Source organism: Acomys russatus, chromosome 7 (assembly GCF_903995435.1).
Source record: "Acomys russatus chromosome 7, mAcoRus1.1, whole genome shotgun sequence".
NCBI classification, from domain to species: Eukaryota; Metazoa; Chordata; class Mammalia; order Rodentia; family Muridae; genus Acomys; species Acomys russatus.
Window position 1 is genome coordinate 34,843,770 of NC_067143.1, and position 21,705 is coordinate 34,865,474.

The 21,705-nt window shown below is 45.2% G+C and overlaps 1 protein-coding gene across 1 annotated transcript in view; it reads right to left on the reverse strand.

Moving 5' to 3' along the window:
• The window catches only part of Ap3s2 (adaptor related protein complex 3 subunit sigma 2), a 45,132-nt gene that overhangs the window by 12,522 nt on the left and 10,905 nt on the right, over nt 1-21,705 (reverse strand). The window contains exon 4 of the mRNA XM_051148769.1: nt 18,952-19,023. Within this exon, the coding sequence (XP_051004726.1) occupies nt 18,952-19,023 (72 nt within the window). The remainder of the gene's footprint in view (nt 1-18,951; nt 19,024-21,705) is intronic.

A 21,705-nucleotide genomic window follows, 5' to 3' on the forward strand; every position in this document is an offset into this window, starting at 1 on the left:
AAACAGGCACTCAGCTTCACTATCTTTCCAATATGTTGAACATCACATAATACTAAGTGCTGGGAGGAAGAGCGATGATAAGATGTGGACCATGTCCTCAAGCACTTGGAATCAAGAAAGATAAAGCCTGTATAGAATTAACTATAATAAAAGATGATTGCCATGAGTACCATGACCCGTCCAGAATGCTATATCAGCTCAGGGAGGGGGGCCTGAAACTAAGTGTCCATGCCCAGAAGAGGCGGGGTGCAAATGGCTTAGCAACTGGGTTTTCTTCATGTTCTAGAAATTCCATAGTGAAAGGGTCACCACTCACTGCTCCAGGACTTACGTTCTTTGAGTACTTACACTTGACTTAGCAAAGTACTGCTCCTTACTTCTTTCTTTTAATATGAAACCAATACCTGCTACGAGTTAGGATTCTCTAACATTTTTAGCTCAGGGGATCAGATGAAGGGCCTTGTGCATGAGAGTAAATGCTCTACCTCTGAGCTACATCCCTAATTCTCTAAAAGTGTTCTGTGGAGACAGCGTAGTGGTTAAGAGTGCTTACTGGAGTTTGGATCCCTCTACAGACATGACATTCAAGGCACACATAATACACACACATACACACATACACACACGCGTGCGCACACACACACACACATTCAATGCATTCACTTATGTGGACACATACAAATAAACAATTTCTTAAATGCTCTAAAGCGGAAGCTGGAGCTCAGTGGTAGAGGGCTTGCCTGGCACGTGTGAGCTCATGAACTCAGTCCCTCAAGCCCTAGAACAGAAAGAGACAAACAAACAAACAAAGTGAGAAAGGGAGTGGAGAGGGGGGAAGAAGAGATAGAACCTAGCATGCTTAAGTCAGGTACAGTGGTGTACACCTGTAACCCAGTATTTGGGAGGGTAAGGTAAGAGCTGCTGAGAGTTCAAGGCCAGCCTGGGAAAACAAAAGTTCTACTAGGACTTTTCCCTCTAGTCTATTATTCGTTTCCCCTCCATGGCCTGCTTGCACTGCTGTTCTCAAACGCTACCTGGGTTTTTGTTTGTTTGTTTGATTGGCTGGTTGGTTGTTTTTTCAAGACAGGGTCTCTCTGTATTAGCCTTGGCTGTCCTGGAGTTGCTTTGTAGACCAGGCTGGCCTCGAACTCAGAGATTAGCCTGCCTTTACCTCGATCCGCCTGCCTCTGCCACACTACATGGTTTTGAGCACAGAGAACAATCTGGACTTTGTCTTCTTTTCTTTTCTTTTATTCTTTGGTTTTTTTTGAGACAGGGTTTCTCTGTGTAGCCTTGGCTGTCCTGGATTCATTTTGTAGACCAGGCTGGCCTTGAACTTGCATCGATCCACCTGCCTCCCGAGTGCTGGAATCTTGTCTCCTTGAACTCTGTCCTATGACTGTGAGCTAACATGACTCAAGGCCATCTTTTCCCATGTTTAGGGTGCTAAAGCAAGAGAGAATACTACAGGTGTAGAAGTGCAGATGCAAGCACCGGGCTGCAAAGCCTGACTCTGCTATTTATCACCCTGTAGCCAGGAATGGCTGGAGTCCTCTCTAAGTCCATTTCTTCACCCGTGAACGGGAAGACCAGAATCTTAGCTGCCTAGTGTATGGAGAAAAAAAGACAGTGCAGGAAGAAGACTATTTACATGGTCACTCTGGCTGACACAGAAATACTGATATGGCTGCTTAAACTTAGTGGCTGTCCTCAAAGCCATCCTGTTGAACTCTTCCCCTACACCAGAATCCAGTTTTCACTTCCTGCAGCTCAGAGAGGTACTGTACTGTCCCCAGAAGTAGCCATCGGAAACAAACTATAGGAAAATAAGTCTGCTGTCCAGCAGAAGCCACCGCCAACACTTCCCCATTGCATTAGCTACACGATGCCACAAATCATTTTCATTCCTGGCCTCCCTGTGTCCTGTAGACACAGCAATGACAATGAAAAGACCCTGTCCTCTACTTGACTCTAGCACCCTTCCTAATCAGAGCAATGGCAGTACAGTCAGGTAAATTAATCGCTTCATTTGACCACCAACAGAGATCCCAAATGCAGGTCCACAAAGCTGTCCTTAGGAAGTGACCTCCAATCCCACAGTTCCTGTTCCTTCTAAACCATTGCCACAGAAAAGCCCAGGCCCTCACACTACTGTCACCCTTTCCCATGCTGGGACAAAGACATACAAAGCAATAGTATCCCTGAGGACAAGCTCACTGAACATACGGCTGACAGCAGGATATGGCAGGAGGTGGAGCTAGAAAGGCAAGCTGCAGAGACCACAGTCATTGCGTGTGATACTGAAGGGCTTCGGACTCACCATTTGGTAGCAGTCCCCAAGTATTTCCTACACTCAGGAAAACTCGCTGCTCGATCAGTCCGGGTCATTTAACACTATTAAAGCTTCCAGGAAGGTGGAGGGAAGGAAAAGAAACAGCGCAGTATGCCTGCCTTCTTGCAAGGGTCTCAGTCACTCAGATGGGGTCAAGGCTGAGGAAGAGTATAGTCAGCATGAGTGTTGTGGAAGCAGAGGACTCACAGGAAGATGGTAAAAACAGAGGCAAAGGCAGCATCAAGTGAGCTAAATAATTACTAACTCCAGCCCCCTATAAGCAAAGGTATGCGGAACTGTACTTACCCGATCCACAGCCACACTGGTTTTATGTGTGACTACAAAGGAAAGTGTTACAAATGAAACTGACATGCTGGTGACTATAAGACAAATCCTGATCAGAGATGTTAAATCATAACTAGACGTGACCTGCAGAATTGATGAGGCCTGTCAAAGCACTTGTCTACTAGCCCATAAAGTCCTGGGTTCCATCCCCAGCAAGAGAAAAAACAAAACAAAACAACAAAAAACCCTACACGGATGAAACATGACATTCCGCTTTAAAACTGAGGAAGAGTAAAGGCCAAAGCACTCTTTAAGACGGCTGCCTGAGCTGCTGAGGGACCTGGGAAGCTGGAAGCCCACACAGCCTCTTCCCAAGGGAACACAGGGCCCTCCTGAGCCCACCCAGGCATCTCTGAGGAAGAGATGCCCTGCCCTGAAGCTAGTGAGGACACATAGGGGAAGAGAGGCAGGTCAAGGGAGAAGTGTGCAATCCTGGAGCACCAGCCTCTCGCCTGGGTCAAAATGTGACATGGATTTGTGGCACATTTGTGAATACAGATCAATGTCTAAAGAGAAGAGCTAGTCTAGCCAGGGACAATCTGAGAGGAGGATGCCTACGTCCCCCTTGTCCTCCAGCTGGAAAGGCCCAAGAGGTGAGGCCTGGCGAGCAGGGAGCCCTCTGCTCCTTCTCTGGCTCTGTCCTGAAAAATCAAAAGGGACACAGTTATGCAGTAATTTGCAAAATCCATGAACTGTGTCACTCTGAGTTTTGTGGGGTACTTCTTCTTGTGGTTAAAGTCCTCCCTCAATAGGTAAGCCCAGGGAGGATAGCTTGGGCATTTCTCTGTTGGCTGATGTCACAAACACATTTGAGAACTTACTCTCTAACGAACATGAACCTTAAGTTCTCAAGCCATGGGCAGCTAAGGTCACAAAAGCTCAACAGTGAACAAACGCACAAGTGCTATGCAGGTGTCAAGTGGCAGGGACCTCCTTTCAGATTCAACAATGTACACTGAAGCATACACTGGGCACGCTTTACTGGGCACACACCCACTTGGCTCCCAGAGGCTGTGAAGTTAATTACAATTGCCAGGCATGGTAGCACCCTGGGAGGCAGAGGCAGGTGGATCTCTGTGAGTTCAAAGCCAGCCTGGTATACAAAGCGACTCCAGGACAGCCAAGGCTAACAGAGAGAAACCTTGTCTCTAAAAACCAAAAAATAAAAGTAAAAATGAAAAATAAAAGAAGTTAATTAAAGTTTTAGGCTAGGGAAGGGATAATCTGGCCTCTGTTTATTGTGGGAGGCAATCTAGAGGAATGGAAGGACACACACACACACCCCAGGCATTATGTACACACGGCACCTTCCTGTAAAGTTAGTCTCCACATTGCCCCAGCTTCTCTCCACAGAGGCCGTGCCTCTTACAGTTTCTTCTGTAGCCATGACTTGCAGTGGTGGCTCAGGCTCTTCCTGTGTTTCCCGCTCCTCACCTCTTATGCCTTCCTCCCTTCTACTTTGATGCAGCCATGAAACTAGTTGTCTTTTTTCAGCCATTGAAGTTCCTTTACGTGTTGTTCCATCGGCCTGGACTATCCTACTCCAGCATCACATATCTCTTTCTTCTCTTCTTTCTGCTCAAATGCTATCTTATCAGCCACCTTCTCCAACTACCCTCCATAAAATATCAGGCTGTGTCCACCCAACCCTTACCTTCCTGTATTACGTCCTCTCTCTACAGCCATCACTAATTACCATACATCTTATTTTCCCTTACATCATGGATGGGAATGCTTGATTAGTTCTCCAGCCCTAAAACAGTGGACAAATGACTTTCCCAGTAATTGCATGGTCAGCATGTGCCAATATATAACTGGAAATATGTGGACAAGACAGTCTGGTCACTACTTCACAATACTATCGGGCAGAGGAAACAAGCTGAGTAAGTAGTTAGTATGTTCTAAGCACTTTACATATATGGCTTTTCACAGTCAATGTCAAGGACTACGGCAAAAGCCAAGTTCATAGGTGGTAGAGTTAGGGTTCAAATCCAGCCACGCAGGCTTGAGCCTGTCTCCTAACTATACCATAAACAGAAACACACCGTGACAGCTGCAGAAACAGTCAAGGATGTTGGGAACCACACAGGTGCCTGCTTCAGTCTATAAGTGGCACAGGTGCCAGCAGAGATTTTGTGAAGCCTTGCTTCCTTGAAAAGCTGTCAGTCTGGAGCTGTGCAGAGCCGGACACTGGTTTGCACATGGTGAGTACGCAGTGCACTAAGCCTGGGTGTAAGTGAGGAGTCAAACAGATGGATAAGTAAATGATAGCACTTGAGATTCCCAAGAAAAGACGGCCCACTTAAGATGTAAAAAGCCAGCCTGGCACACTGGTATACCCATCCAGGAGGCAGAGGCAGGAGGATCTCTGTGAGTTTTAGGCCAGTCTGCCCTACATATACATCTTATCTCAAAAAACAAGTTAAAGGCTAAAGAAAATGGCCAGAAGAGGAGAAAACTACCAGTTCAGTATGCTATGGAACCAAGAACAAAGAATGCTTAAAGGAGAAGAGGACAAGGCTTCAAACTAGCCCTGAGCACACACCCTGCATCCAATCCAGCCTTCCTACTCTCCTACCCTCCACCCACCACCCCCGCCTTCAGCTCCCCAGCAGATGGCCTTTGGAAAGTGGCCCAGGGTACCACTGGTTAGCAAAAGGGGTCAAAGGACACCAAGACCAGTGATTCAACATATACAGTCTCAAAATATCTACAGATCTACATTGGGTCTTGTGGAGTTTATGCCTAGTTCCCCATCTCTGATCCACTTTTTCCCAACAAGTACGTCCTCCCCACTGCCAGCAGATCATGAGCCTTTGTGTAGCCTAAGTTGGCCTCAAACTTGCAATCCTGTTTGTCTCTGAATACTGGGGCCAAAGGTATGTAACACCACAGTCATCTTGACCCTAAGCTTGTGGTTTTTGTTGTTGTTGTTGTCCTTGTTTGGTTTTTTGAGCCAGGGTTTCTCAGAACAGCTCTGGCCATCCTGCATTCGCTTTGTGGACCAGGCTGGCCTTGAATTCAGAGATCTGCCTGCCTCTGCCTCCCGAGTGCTGAGATGAAAGGCGTGAGCCAACATGCCTGGCTGACCATACACGTTTCTAGTTTTGAAAGAAAAACTGAGATTAACACACATTTTTACAATAAAATAGTCATATTTTAAAGTTCTCTAATTCTGTGTAGGAAGGACATGGGTTGAAGTTTCAGCTGCTTTTAACCTAAGCCTCAGCTTCGTCATGTGTTACTGGAGAACATCACCACACCTACCAAAGATAATGAGGAGTAAAGTCCGAGGCATAATTCCTGGCATAAGGCAGCTGCCCATCCCTACCTCTCTCTCGGACTCCTGGGCCCTCAGTGACTTCTCTGGTGAAGTTCATAAAGCCTTGGTGGTCATCCTCTACCTCACACTGCGGGGATTTTCTCAGCAGCTTTTAACTCACAAGTCACTCCCAGATGGGTGGCCAGCACCAGGGCCACTAGACTCGGGCAGCAGGTGCCCCTCGTGCTTCCCTGTGTAGAAGCCCTGACTCTCGGCTAAAAGCTGAAGGCAGTCTGCCATCCATCCTGCCCACCAGTTTCAGAGTCTAGCCTCAGAGACACATGCAGCTTTTCTCTGCTTCTACTCAAAACTGCGAACTAAGTGCTTACTCCTGGGTACTTCCTGTATTATTCCACCCGACCAGGGGCGCGCCTCCAATGTGCTGCTAGGCATGTGCATGTGATGAAAGTGATGCTTAGTTACACAAAGCAGTGCCTAGTGGGGGCTCCCTCACATCAATAGCACTGTGTCAACAATAGCACTGACAGTGGCATGTAGTTACAACGCATTTCCAAAAGTATTCCAAGACAAAGCAGTGACTTTGGGTAACCCACGCTTTTAGCTGGACCACAGGCCTCTTGAGGATAGGCTATTAGTGTATAAGACAAAGCTGTCTTCAGTTTCATATCTCTGTGCCTCTGCATTTAGCAATGTTCTCCTTGTAAATGCTTAATAAACACTTTTTGCCTGATAATCAGGAGTAAAAAGACAAAAAACAAACAAAAACAAAACAACCCCACAAATGCTTTCTGTAGGCACCAGTACTTCCCCAAGGTCAGAAGTCCCAGGAAAGGGACATCCAGGAAAGAGAAGGTCATCAGCACAGAGCCTTCCTAAGCGGGATGCTCCTACTTCGCAGAGCCTGTTACTGAATTTTAATTCCTAAAGTAACCTTAAATTCATGTACAAAGCATGTAAGATGTAAATATCAAATATACTGTTAGCACTTTAGGAAAGCTATTGTAGGAGCTGCCTCTTCCTAAGTGTTAACCATGTTTTCTTCCTACAAAAATGATTCTCAGGTGGTGTGTACACCTTTAATACAAAAATTTTTTTCTCTAGTTTTGTAATATGTAAAATAAAGTGTTAATGAATTAAATGTCAGCTTTACCCCTAAAGAAACAAATAAAAAAAACAGTGACAGTGGTAGAGTGCTGGGCATGGTGACACATACCTGTAATCCTAGCCTTTGTGAGTAGAGGCAGGGGGATCTGGAATTCAAAGTCATGCCTACCTTCATAATGAGTTGGAGGCCAGACTGGGACACAAGAGACCTTGTTTTAAAAAAAAAAAAAAATATCAAACTAAATCAGCAACAGTCATTACTGGCATCACCCTCCTTTCGGCACAAGGCAGGACTATGTTTCCCTGGCCCCCTGAGCATGATGTGTAACTTATGTTAAGCAATGAAATGACTAGTGGTAGGCATGTCAGTGTAAGAGCCAGTGCACAGCACCCAGGTGGGCTCCCAAATGGCAGCAGTGGACAGCAAAGCACTGGGACCACATCACTCTTGAGAAATAAACTAAGCCTAGTCTAAGCTATTGAGCCTCCTGGAGTGATGTATTCCCAAGCCACTGCTGAGTCACAGGAGCAGCAAGTGTAGCACAGTAGTTTTGTTGGTTTTTCCAGATAGGGTTTCTCTGTGTAGCCTTGACTATCCTGGACTTGCTTTGTAGACCAGGCTGGCCTCGAACTCACAGCGATCCGCCTGCCTCTGCCTCCCGAGTGCTGGGATTAAAGGCTGCGCCACCACAGCCGGCCAGCAAAGTGTTCTTAACTAATGATTAAGAAAGGTTATTATTATTCCTGCTTAGGCAGCCACTGAAGAAACCCTCCTTTAATGCCAGCACTCACCAGACAGAGGCAGGAGATTCTTTGTGATTTCAAGGCCATGCTGGTCTACAGAGTGAATTCTAGGACAGCCAAGGCTACACAGAGAAACCCTGTAATGAAAAACCAAGAAAGAAAGAAAGAAAGAAAGAAAGAAAGAAAGAAAAGAGAGAGAGTGAGCAAGCAAGCAAAGCAAGTCCTTGTTTCAGAAGTGGCTCAGCCTCTGCTGTGACATAGAAATGCATCTCTGTTCCAGCCTTTAAGGGCATGACAAATCAGCATCCACCATGATGTGCATGTGTGGTTTATTTCACCTGCAATCTATGTAAGGGGCAGCACTGGCACTAGCTTTGTTCTTGGTTATTGTCTGGCTGTTAGTCTGTCTTTAGGAAGAGAGTTTCACCTCTATAGGTCAGGCTGGCTTTGAACTCACTATGCTCTCCTGCCTCAGCTACTGCCCCAGTGCTGGGGCTACAGGGTATCACAACACCAAGCTCCCATCACTCATCTTGACAAACACTGAATTTTTCTCAAAAGGGCAGGACTCCAAATAGATTGCTCTGGAAGGTCAAATGTTGCTGTCTTGTACCTAGCTGCCCTTAACTTCTAACAATGAATTACTTAACAACCCAAAGGGGCTGTGTGTGAGTACAATAGCAGGCAGCCAATGAGACTGGGCCCTCAGCAGTGAAAGGTATGCAAAGACAGAAATCCATACTGTGGGCACAGACATCAGGCGCAGTTTGACAACATCTTGGCTGCTCCTGCCCCCACTTCTTCCTTTTAAACAAAGAGATTTAAAAATGCTTTTCAAAAACCAGTCCGCTGCCCTGAGGGAATGAGATACTGGCCTCTAAAGCAGACAGGCCAACACTGAGGAATGAGGACAAAGTGGACAGATGGTATGTGGGTCTTTGACAATCAAACTACTGTCTTGCTGATGCTCAGCCCTGGCCTATAGCTGGCTTCTGAGTGTGTGACCATAAATGCATTCCCTCATTCTTTTTTAAAATGTATTTAATTTTATTTTATGTGCATCAGTGTGAAGGTGTCAGATCCCTTGACCTGAAATTACAGACAATTGTGAGCTGCCATGTAGGTTTGGGAATTGAACTCGGGTCCCTTGGAAGAGCAGACAGTGCTCTTAACTACTGAGCCATCTCCCCACCCCCCAGCCCAAAACCTAACCCTATTTTCTCTTTGTTTAAGCAAAAATCCCCACTCTCGACACAGCAGGAATGCAATGGGACACCAGGCTGGACAGGCTTCCCTACTCTCTCATGCATGTCCAGATAAGAAAAGATGGCTAGAGACAGTCAAGTGTGCCAGCTCCTACTGTCAGAGATGGCCCAGTGTGTCAGCCAACTCCTACTATAAGAACTGAAGCTCAAACAGTATATCTAATTCCCCTTCTTCAGTTAACTCGTGCAGAAGTAGGCTTCCCTCATGCTTTTGTTTCCAGAGAGCAGCAAGCAAGGCAGAATCCCTGCTTCAAAGTCACTACGATGCGGAAGGGGCTGCATGAGCCCTGCTGTTGCTAGATCTGTTCCCAGGAGGGCCGCTGGACAAACGGAACCCATTATTGTTGCTTATGAGCCTGCAGCTTAGACTTCAGAAGTTCAACCACCAACGTGCAGCATTTCCCCACTTCAGCCATCTTACCTGGCAGTTTTCCTGGGCTCAGACCCACCCATCAGCACATGGGCCAACCCTATTGCAAGCCCACCGCAAGCTAAAGCATAGACAGAGGACAGGCATAGCCCAGCAGTTCTCAATCTACGGGTCTCAACCCCATTGGGGTTGAACAATCCTTTCAAAGGTGTCACAGCCATGAAGTTGCAGCAACAGTAATTTCATGGCTGGGGGTCACCACAATAAGAGGAACTGTATTAAAGAGTCAAAGCGTTAGGTAGGTGAGAACTGCGGCTCTAGGCCCTGGGCAAAGCCACTGAATTGTGATGTGAGTCTGATGACTCAGTCTTGGAAACCCAGTTGGATTCCAATCCCTGTTTTGCTGTTGAGAGGCTACAGATGAGAATGCTAAATCATCCACACAGTTTTCGACAAAACAAACTCAATTACCATAATGCCAATACTTAGGACACTGAGCTGTGTTTAGGGACTGCTGAAGTATTGAGGAACCAGTTACCTCTGCAAAGATATGGTCCAGATGTGTCTATAGAGTGAATGGCAGGCTGGAAAGATGGCTTAGCCATTAAAGGCTAGGCTCACAACCAAAAATACACGGCTACCTCACAGACCACAGAACTGGACCCTATTCAGTTACATAGGAAATTTGAGATCAGTATGTAGGGAGAATTTTGGTTTCTTTAAAAACCCAGTTATGTTGTGTATATGTTTTTGTTTCAATCCCAGGTGTGGGATATGGAGCTGCTTTGGAGTGACCACATGACCTGGACTAACCCTTCACTGCCCTTGGTGGAAATTCACTACACAACTTTTGCTTGTATTTATATTCCTCGCTGCTAAAGGCCTTTCACTGAAAGCTAGAGCTGGGATAATGTAACAGAGTTGGTGTTAACAAGGATAAAACTGATGCTAGTTCCCTGGGAAAAACAGCTATGTGGAAAACTGAGTCTTTCACAGAACCTATTACTTAGAGACACATTTAGATCATTAGTAAGTAAGCATGAGACACAGAAACCTAGAAAAGCCATTAAAGAAAGAAAAATAGGTATATTCTAGAAGCTGACAAACTATATAACTGAACCATTAGGTTTTCATGTCCAGCCTCAGAAAGAAAGAACTAGTATGGACAGGAAGAGGTTTTGATTATACAATTAACCCCTTGGTACCTTCCTGAAGGCAAAGCAAGCAGTTTCAGGAATTCTGATGTTTGTCCATCCTTTTCAGGATTGTAATAAAGATAGGGATCATACTGAAACAAGGGTTTATAACAAAGACACAGAAAGGAACATTTTGGCTCAGTGAACTGTATGCCTTCCTGAACAGACTTGTCAGGTCAGGATTTTTCTGATATTGTAGAAAATCAAAGAACAGACTGCTTTTGCTTAAGCAACATTTGTGTGCTGTAAGAAAGGCTGTACAGTAGTTTAAGAATCAAAGGAAGGGATGGTGGTCTTATGTCAAATATAAAAGAAAATTAGAAGAGGAAAACAAAGAATTAAACAAGAGCCAGACAGACTGGACTTCTGTAGAAAGATGGAACTGATATAACAGGTAGTAGGAAATACCTCTGTTCTATTAACTCTGTGCTAAACTTGGACGAGTCAAACTCAAGTAGAGTTACCCTGTCTGACATTTTCTGTAACTGTAAGGCTTTACTGCACTGGCCTTAAGGAAAAAGACACTGAGTTAAAAGAAAACTGATTTTATCATAATATTAATTTTTAGTTCTTATGAACTTTGCTGTTTGGTCACTTTGTTTTATTTTAATATGCTTATGTAATCAAGTAAGATTTTAGAAAAAATATATCCTAAAAGGCTGTGCAATCAATGATTTAAGTCTCTGAGGAAATGGTTTTGTGTATAAACAACTCCTGTGAGAGACACAGGTTGTCAGAGCAGGTCAAGTCGTACCAAGACGTGCTTCCTCTCTGTTCGTCTCTTGTAAAACAAAACTAAAAGGTGTCCTGATTTCTCCCCTGCCACTCTTGCACCCACCTGCTTCAGGCCCTGTCCTCCCCAGAGGCTGGACCCGGCAGGTGTATCACATGAGGAGCTACTGCTGAGTCCTGCAGCTGCTGCTATTGCTGGACTGAGATATCCTGACAATGAACAGTAGACTTACCCCAAGGAACTCCACACCCTAATCAGCAGGAAGCAGTCTAACAATATTGACGCCCTCCCCACCCCCCCCACCCGCTTTCTCCTCTATCCTTTCTCTCCTACCTAGTGTTGGGGGGTTGGAAGGAATAGGGGTGGTATAGGAAGACAGGAAAAAACCAATAAAGTAGCCAACACCCTGGCTACACCACTATGTTCTACATGAGATCTGTCACACAGAGTAGGCCATCAAAATTAGACTGATTTGAAATTTACCTTCAAGAGTGGTAGTTTTCTGGTGTGGTAGCATATGCCTTTACTCCCAACACTGGGGAGGCAGAGGCACTGAGGTGGAGGCCAGCCAGTTCCACATAGCTGTTCCAGGACAACCAGGGTTACACAGTTTCCCCAAAAGAGCGGTAGTTTAACGATGAAATGAGTACAAAATACAGCTGAATCTATGAGCTCTGGTTACTGCATCCGGCCTGAAGGCCTACATGCAGGCAGAATGCCATATAAATAATAAATAAGTAAATCATTTAAAAAAAAGAGAGAGAATGAGGATATGGAGGTACAGAGATAGAGGCAATTTTTTAAAATGGGATTTAACAAAAACAGTTTAGTAGTTTGAAAAAGAAATCCCAAGATTAGAGCCAGGTACAGTGGTGCATGTCTGTAATCCTAGCACTTAGGAGGCAGAGGCAGGCAGATCTCTGTGAGTTTGAGGCCAGCCTGGTCTACAAGCAAATCTAGGATAGCCAAGGCTACACAGAGAGATCTGTCTCAACAAACAAAAATAAGAAAGAAAGAAAGAAAGAAAGAAAGAAAGAAAGAAAGAAAGAAAGAAAGAAAGAGAAAAAGAAAGAAAGAGAGAAAAGAAAGAAAGAAATCCCAAGATTGAAGGAGGCTGTGGTGGCATGTGCCTATAAATCAGCACTTGGAGTGGGGAGGGAGGAGGACTGTTCAGTTCAGCCTCAACTACAAGCTCAAGGCCAAGCGTAGGCTACACGAGACCCTTTCTCAAGGCAAACAAAAGAAATGCCAAAATTGGAAAAATGTTCAAAATATTAGGAATTCAGTCAGATGTGGTCCACACAGTCTGCTGCTTTAAGCCCCAAGAGCACAAGGTGACAGAGCTACCAGGACCAGCTGGGGCCGACCTGTGAAATCCACACCCAGGAGCTTCTGGCTCATGGGAAGACTCTTCAGTCAAGAAGCATGGAATTCAGGCATGGCAGCACACACCTTTACTCCCAGCACTTGGGAGGCAGAGGTAGGCAGATCTCTGTGAATTTGAGGCCAGCCTGGTCTACAAAGCGAGTCCAGGACAGCCAAGGCTACACAAAAAAACCCAGTCTTGAAAGAAACAAAAAACCAAGCAAACCAGTTTTTGAGATAGGTCTTTTGCCTATATAAGTTACACAAACAAAAAGCTGGCTATCAAGATATACCTGGGGGAGGGGGGTACACACACCCACAAGCACTATATATATATATCTGAGATGACAAATGCTTTGTGAGGGTAAGGTTCTTGCTGGGAAACACCTTCCGACACAATAAGGGTGACTAAGATAGGAGTCTGACTCCTTTCATCATCAATTTCAACAACTCTGATAGATATGAGTAGTCATTTCCCAGTGCCAACCCACAGCTAAAAATAAACAGTTGTATAAACAGTTAAGGAGATCTGCTGCAGCAGCAAGACAGAACTAACGTGAAGATAAGACTATGAGAGAGGGCAGGATTTTTATGGCCATCTACTTCCTTCTAAAAGCCATGTCAATAAAACAGAGATGGGATCACATTACTGACTGAGCAGACAGCCTTACAGATGTTTAAACATTAGAGTGATGAGGCCAGAAGTCACCCAGGAGATGATAATCCTGATATCTTCTCGTGCTCTGAAACCCCCAGCCACTAGGAAGAGCAGGGAAGAAACCTCACCCTGGTAAAGAGGGTTTACAAAAGATCCACAGCAAACACTACACTTCACAGCAACAGGGGAAAGGTGCTTCTGGAACCAGCACCACGACGCAATGCCATTTATCCCATTTCTAGCAACACAACACTAGAGATTCTGGGCAGCAGATCAAGCGTGAAAAAAACAAAAAGTGAAAGCACGAGCCAGGCAGATCTTCTGTGAGTTCAAGGCCAGCCTGGTCTACAAAGAGAGTCCAGGACAGCCAGGGCTACACAGAGAAACCCTGTCTCCAAAAAACAAAACCCAAAAAAAGAGTTTCACATTTGACCATGTCCCCTGGAGGGGAAGACCTGGTGGCACTCAGAGGAAGGACAGCAGGTAGCCAAGAAGAGACTTGATACCCTATGAGCATATACAGGGGGAGGTAATCCCCCTCAGGGAACAGTCATAGGGGAGGGGAATAATGGGAAAATGGCGGGGGGGAGGAATGGGAGGATACAAGGGATGGGATAAACATTGAGATGTAACAAGAATAAATTAATAAATAAAAAAGAAAAAAAAAAGAGTTTAACACAACCACTGGTCATGGTATCAACATGTACAAATACAGTGAATTTTAAACAGCAACAATACATTTAAAATGAATATTCCAAACACCGTACCTAGATAAAAATAGGTATCTAGGATAAAATGTAACAAAAGCACAAAACCGCTATAGAAATGGAGTGTAAGAGCTGGTGGCTCACGTACAATCCTGGACTTGGAGGCTGAAGCAGAGGCACACCACGGGCTTGAAGGCACCTATACAACAGGCTTCCAGGATAGCCAGTCTTGAACATTCTCCCCAAAAGAAGTGAAGATACACTACGGATGCAGTTTATATTATAAAAATGTAAATTACCTTAAAATATTTAATGAATTTTATATAATCCAAGCTTTACATTTTTTTACATTTAAATTATACAAACCACATTTAAGGACAGGCCTCATGCCCAGCAGCAGACAGCCAACAGAAAAGGGAACTCAATGCTATTTTTGGAGCTTTCTTGTTGTTTTGTAATGCTTATTTGAGCATGTTCTGCCTTACTGGTCATTTGCTTAAATGTTATGATTTTTGATTTTTTTTGGTGTTATGGGTTTATAGGTTTTGTTTGTTTGTTTTGGGCTTTTTCCCTGTTTCTTTCTTTCTTTCTGTCTGTCTTCCTTTCTTTCTTTTTCTTTTTTCCAAGACAGGTTTTCTCTGTGTAGCCTTGGCTGTCCTGGACTCGCTTTGTAGACCAGGCTGGCCTCAAACTTACAGCGATCCTCCTGCCTCTGCCTGAGTGCTGGGATTAAAGGCCTGCGCTACCACACCCAGCTGCCTGTTTGTTTTCTAAAGAGAGAGAAAGGAGTTGGAAGGATGAAGGAGGTGGGGATCACCTTGACACAGATGATCAGAATATCCTGTATGGAGAGCGGAGCGTAGTGGTACCACTTACAGAAATATTGAAAATTCTTCCAACCAATCAAAGACAGCCAGACATGGCCAGCATGCTGTGATTTGGAAAGCTGCCTTAGATGCACGCTCTTCACTACTTGGATGAAGCAGCTTGAACCAGGGACTCCCCTTCACCCTTTCACAACACCAGCTGGTTCTTCCAAAGCTCCCATCCAAATGGTTCAAGTACCAGGCAGATGCCAGGTATGAACATCTGGCACTCAGCTAGACTGCCTAGTGCCTACTCTGTGTTACTCATCACTGACACTGCTGCTCTTACTAACTGCCTGATAAAAAGACAGCTCTTGGGCTGGAGAGATGGCTCAGAGGTTGAGAGCACTGGCTGCTTTTCCAGAGGACCCCGGCTCAATTCCCAGCACCCACATGGCAGCTCACAACTGTCTATAATTCCAGTTTCAGGGGATCCATCACACTCACACAGACACACATACAAGCAAAACACCAATGCACATAAAAAAATTTTTTAAAAATCCGTTTTTAAAAAAGAAGAGAGTCCTAGGACAGACAGGGCTGTTACACACAGAAACCCTGTCTCAAGAAACCAGAGAGAGAGAGAGAGAGCGCGCGAGAGAGCGCGCACCCTATGAGAAGGAGTGAGGATGGTCGCTTCAGCAGAGACTGTCCCTAGTTACACCATACCATGAAGATAACAGAGGATGAGAGACCTATGCCTTTATTCTGTCAATTAGGAAAGTCCTTTCCCAAGAAAGACCAATGCTTTAGTCTATGCTGAGACATTTCAAAATGTCACGCCTGCACTTGCAAACAGGTAGCACCTATGAAGCAACCCCATCTGTGCAGCATGGTAACCACAAGTAGCACTCCGTTTTTCACAACTTAAAAAAATGAGTTGGGTGTCAAGATAGCTCAGTAGTTACAGGCACTTGCAATGACCTAGGCCGCAAAGGTAGAAAGAATTGACTGATTCCACAAGTCTGTCCTCTGACCTCTCCACACACACGGGTGGCCAGAGAGTGACACTCAGTCTCAAAGAACAAAAACAAAACAACAAAAACCCAATCCTTTTATAATAATAATAGTAAGGCCCATAAAGACAACTCAATTTCATATTCTCAACGTGACCTTTTGTCCCCTGGATAGTATGTAAGGGAAGTGTTCTCCTTGGTGTAAGTCACAAGATAGCAACATCCTTAGCTATTGGTAAACAACAATCACTGGCGCATGCAAAGAGAGGAGTCAAGATATGTCTGAAGTTTCAAGGATCCTTTCAGATGACAAGGGAGGCTGGCCACCGCAAAAGCATCACTGAGTCCCGGATGCCTTGTGAAGCGCCAGCCTCAAGTTGTCTCTAAGGAAGGAATAGGTTCCATGATCCTCTTGCCCAGGCTATGACAGAGTCAGAGACAGGCCAATGAAAACACACTCTGTTAGCATCCAAACAAGAGCACTCTGACTGAGGTCATCTTATAGGAGCCAGACTGCTCCCCTAGAGCAGCGAGGGCTTCTTTGGACCACACAGAACCATAACTGGGGCAAGTGCAACCAGGCCAGGCCTTGAACAGGACTGCTTAATTATGTCTACCTCTTGTCCTTCATGCAGTTCTCCTAAGTACACCCTGGCACCGTCAACAGAGATGAAAAAGAAGAGAAGCCACTGAAAAATGGCCAAAATATGCTGTGTAATGCTAGCAGCAATGAGGGTAAAAACTTTTGCTGCCATGACAATAATAAACTAATAAAAAGTATGCCATAGGGCTGGAGAAGTGGCTCTTCCAGAGGTCCTGAGTTAGTTCAATTTCCAGTGAGGACAAGGTGGCTCATAACCATATAGAATGAGATCTGGCGCCCTCTTCTGGCAGGTAGGCACACATACGGGCAGAACATTATATACATAATAAATAAACCCTTAAAAAAAAAAGTATGCCACAACAATGGCTAGTTTTTCAAAAGGTGGGGGTACTGGAGAGATGGCCCAGGAGTTAAGAGCACTAACTGCTCTTCTAGAGGATCCAGGTTTGATCCCCAGCACCTACGTGATGGATCACAACCATCCTATAACTCCAGTTCCAAGAGATTCTACACCCTTTTCTGACCTCCATGGGCACTACACACGCATGGTATACAAACAAACATTCAGACAAAATATGAATACATACAAAATAAATACATAAGCATTTTTTAAAAAACCTTCTTCCAAAAGTCACGGATCACTGGAAAGTCGCTGGCTGATCTGCCAGTGAATAGCTCTGAAGACAGCATGTGCCAGCTGGACAGAATAACGCTCCTATCCCCCTGTGAGTTGTCTCCTGTTTAACTTGGCACATGAGGACGCAGGCCTCATCACAGTCACGCTAACAAAACAAATCTGAGAACACTACTTGGGTCCATGTCAATGCTGTCTGGCTGTGCTTCCTAAGAGCACCCTACATCTGAACTCAAATGGTGTTACGAATGTCTTAGTCATTGACCGCTCCTCGGCAAAGATACAAGCTTTTGTTTTGTTTTTTAAGATTTATGTGCATGAGTGTTTTGCCTGTGTCGATGTGGACCACATACATGCCTGGTACCTGCAGAGGCCAGAAGAGGGCATCAGATCACCTGACTGGGGTTAAAGACAACCGGTTATGAGCTACCCTGTGGGTACCAGGAACAAAGCCTGGATCTTCTGCCAGAGCAGGATGCGCTCTTTTGTTGTTTTCTCAAGACAGGGTTTCTAATAGCCTTGAGTGTCCTGGAACTCAATTCTGTAGACCAGGCTGACCTGGAACTCACAGAGATCCGTCTGCCTCTGCCTCCCAAGTGCTGGAATTAAAAGGCGTGCGCCACCACGCCCGGCTACAATATGCACTCTTACCCACCAAGCCCTACAGCCCGCCAAATACAAACTTTATTATAGCAGAGCTCCTGAGCGCTCATCATTGCAAACCCTCCCTGTCAGCAGCCTATGTCTAGGAAACACATCTCATAACCAACATAAACACCTCAGCTTTAGAGGTGCAGCCACTTAATTTAGTGTCATAGCTGCCATATACCAAGAAGTCTGCCTGCAAAAGAACCAGGAAGAACAGGCCCAGTGATAATCCCTGTGCACTAAAATGATTAACAGATCTTAGCAAAAACAACAACAAAAACCAAGATACACCAGTGCTGGAGGAATGGCTCAGCAGTTAAGAGCACCAGCTGCTCTTTCAAAGGATCTGGGTTGAATTTCCAGTACCCACATAGCAGCTTACAATCAATCCTCTGTAACTCCAGGCCCAGAGGACCCAATGTCATATTCTTCTTGTGTCTGGAGGTACCAGGTACACTTGTTGTACAAACATACACGCACACAAAACACCCACACACATTACAAAACAAAAAACTCTCAAAACTAGCTAACATCCAACTTTCTAAAAACATGTTTGTTAAAAGCCAGATGTTGACTTTAATCCAATCAGAAGTAGGTGGATCCAGGCCTACACAGAAAGACTCCATCTCAAAAAGAAACAAAACAAAACAAAAACCAACAACAAACCAACCAACAAACAAAGAAGTGGATGGATTAAAAACACACTTGTTTACTCTGTTTATTTTGGGGGTGGGGCACACACATGCCATGGAGCATGTGTGGAGGTCAGAGGACAGTTTGCAGAGGTCAATTTTCTCCTTTCCACACGTGAATTCTGAGGCTCCAGCTCAGTTCATCAAACCTTGGGAAGCAGGTCCATTACCCACTGAACCATCTCACTGGCCTCTCAGAACTCGTAAGCTTACTAACTAAATAAAACAGGTTCAGACAATGCATGGCCCAGTGGTAGAGTACCTGGTTAGCATGTGGGAGGCCCTGGATTCAACCCTCAGTACTGCAAAATTAATTGACTAGTTGATTAAAACAGACTCCAGAACAGGTCAGAGCAAACGAGAAAGGGAAAGAACAAGAAGGTACATGGTGGCTAGTAATGGCCAAAACTTGTACTTTTCCAGGAGCCCCATTCTGGGAGAGGACATACCTTATCCATATGGAAGATCAAATCCAACTCACACACATTTTCAAAACACTTATCCAGAGTCTCCACGAAAACCTAAGGGACAAGAAGAGACATGAGAGAGAGCAGAGCGTCACTCCCTGCTTTACACATGCCACCTGTGAACATAAAAGGCAAGCCTGGCACACACTGCAGTCCTGCTGACCCGGAAGCTGAGGCAGGAAGAGAGCTGGAGACCAGAACTTGGAGACCAGCCTGGGTGACACAGTGAGACCTCAGGTTCATTTAAAAAGCCTGAAGTTAGGGGCTGGAGAGATGGCTCAGTGGTTAAGAGCTCTGGCTGCCCTTCTGGAGGACCAGGGTTCAGTTCCCAGCAACCACGTGGTGGCTCATACCTGCCTGGAGCTCCAGTTTCAGTGCACCCAACACCCTCATTCAGATATACCAGTATATATGCAGGCAGAATACTAATGCACAAAAGTAAAATTAACATTGAAAAAAAAGGCTAAAACTGAAGACGCAGGTCTGTAATCCCATCTACTCAGGCAAGAGGATTACAACCAAGGACCGTTTGGCCAACTGTAAGCAACACTATCTCAAAATTTTATAAAAGTGAAAATAAATAAAAATAATGTATGCCGAGTGTGGTAGGACATGCCTGTAATCCCAGCACTAGGAGAGACAGAGGCAGGTGGGTCTCTGTGAGTTCAAGGCCAGCCCGTCTTGAAAACAAACAAACAAACCAAAAAGAAAAAGAGGCAGCTACAACATTCTTTCTACCTCACAAAAGATCTCAAAAACAAATTGGCATGGTCTGTCTCCAGCAGTTGCTGATGCCTACTTCATTAATTCCAAGGGTATTGATCCTCCCCCCCTCCCCCCTCAAGACAGGGTTTCTCTGTGTCTCTGTGTTAGCCTTGGCTGTCCTTGACTTGCTTTGTAGACCAGGCTGGCCTGGAACTCACAGCGATCCACCTGCCTCTGTCTCCCGAGTGCTGGGATTACAGGTGTGCGCCACCATGCCCGGCTTTAAACAGGAAATCTTGTTTTCAATTTAGCAATTCAACCAGCAAACACAGTATGACTTTCTCTTCCCCTCTAAATGTATAGCATTAATGTAATTTTATATCTAGTAGTTTGTTTTTCAAGACAGTTTCCCTGTGTAGTGCTGGCTGTCCTGGAACTCACTCACCAGACTAGGCTGGCCTCAAACTCAGAGATCCTCACACTTCTGCCTCCCAAGTGATGGGATTAAAGGCTTGTGAACACTACACCTGGCCACCAAGGAGTGCTGCTGCTTACTGGCTTGCTCTCCATGGCTTGCTTAACCTGCTTTCTGCCTTTTTTTTTAGTTTTTTGAAACAGGGTTTCTCTGTGTAGTCTTGGCTGTCCTGGACTCCCTTTGTAGACCAGGCTGGCCTCGAACTCACAGCGATCCGCCTGTCTCTGCTTTCTGCTTTCTTATAGCACCCATAACTAGCCCAAGGGTAGTACTGCCCTCAGTGAGCTGGACCCTCCCACGTCAATCATCAGGCTTGCCCACGGGCCAATCTGGTGGGGCATCTTCTCAGTTGAGGCTCCCTCTTCCCAGATGACCCTAGCCTGTGTCAAGTTGGCATAAAAACTAGCCAGAACAACTGATCCCTTGTCAACTTGACACACAAACACACCACCGTTAAGACATAACTAGTCCTTTCTCATCTGTCCATCCCTAAGATCTCATAGTAATATTAATAGTACAATATGAAATTCTCCAACTTTAAAAAACTTAGTATTATTTCTCTGTATGAATATGTGCTTATGTATGTGTCCAAGGAAACCAGGAAGCTGTTGGCTCCCTGAAGCTGGAGTTCCAGGCAGGTATGAGCTGCCTGACATGGGTACTAGGAACCAAACCTGAGTCCTCTGCAAGAACAATATGTGTTCTTCACCAGCGAGCTATTTCTCCAGCCCCCCCCCCCCTTTTTTTTACTTTTAAAAGTCCCACAATCTTAAAAATCCAAACACTTTATAAAAGTTCAGTCCCAGCCCTGTGGTGGTAGCACACGCCTTTAATCCCAGCACTGGGAGGCAGAGGCAGGCGGATCACTGTGAGTTCGAGCCCAGGACAGAAAAGCTACACACAGAGAAACCCTGTCTCGAAAACCAAAAACAAAACAAGACAAAAAAAAAAGTTCTGTCTCAGCTGGAGATAGTGATACACGCCTGTAACTCCAGCACTCAGGGAGGGAGGCAGGCAGATCGCTGTGAGTTCAAGGCCACTCTAGTCTACAAAGCAAGTCCAGGACAGCAAAGGCTACACAGAGAAACTCTGTCTCAAAAAACAAAAAAACAAAACAAAAAACAGTTTAGTTTCAGCCAAGCAGTGGTGCCTCACACCTCTAATCCTAGCACTTCAAGGCCAGCCTGGTCTACAAAGTGAGTCCAAGACAGCCAGGGATACATATAGAAACCCTGTCTCGAAAAATAAACAAATAGAGCTGGAGAGATGGCTCAGTGGTTAAGAGCCTGGCCACTCTTCCAGAGGCCCTGAGTTCAATTCCCAGTAACCACATGGTGGCTCACAACTATTTATGAGATCTGGTGCCCTCTTCTGGCATGCAGGCACACATGCAGACAGAGCAGTGTTCAAAAATAAATAAATAATTAAACAAACAAACAAAAAGTTCAGTCTCTTTTTAAAACATTCAGTCTTCTTCTATGGGCTGGAGAGATGGCTCAGGGATTAAGAGCACTGACTGCTCTTCCAGAGGTTCTGAGTTCAATTCCCAGCAACCA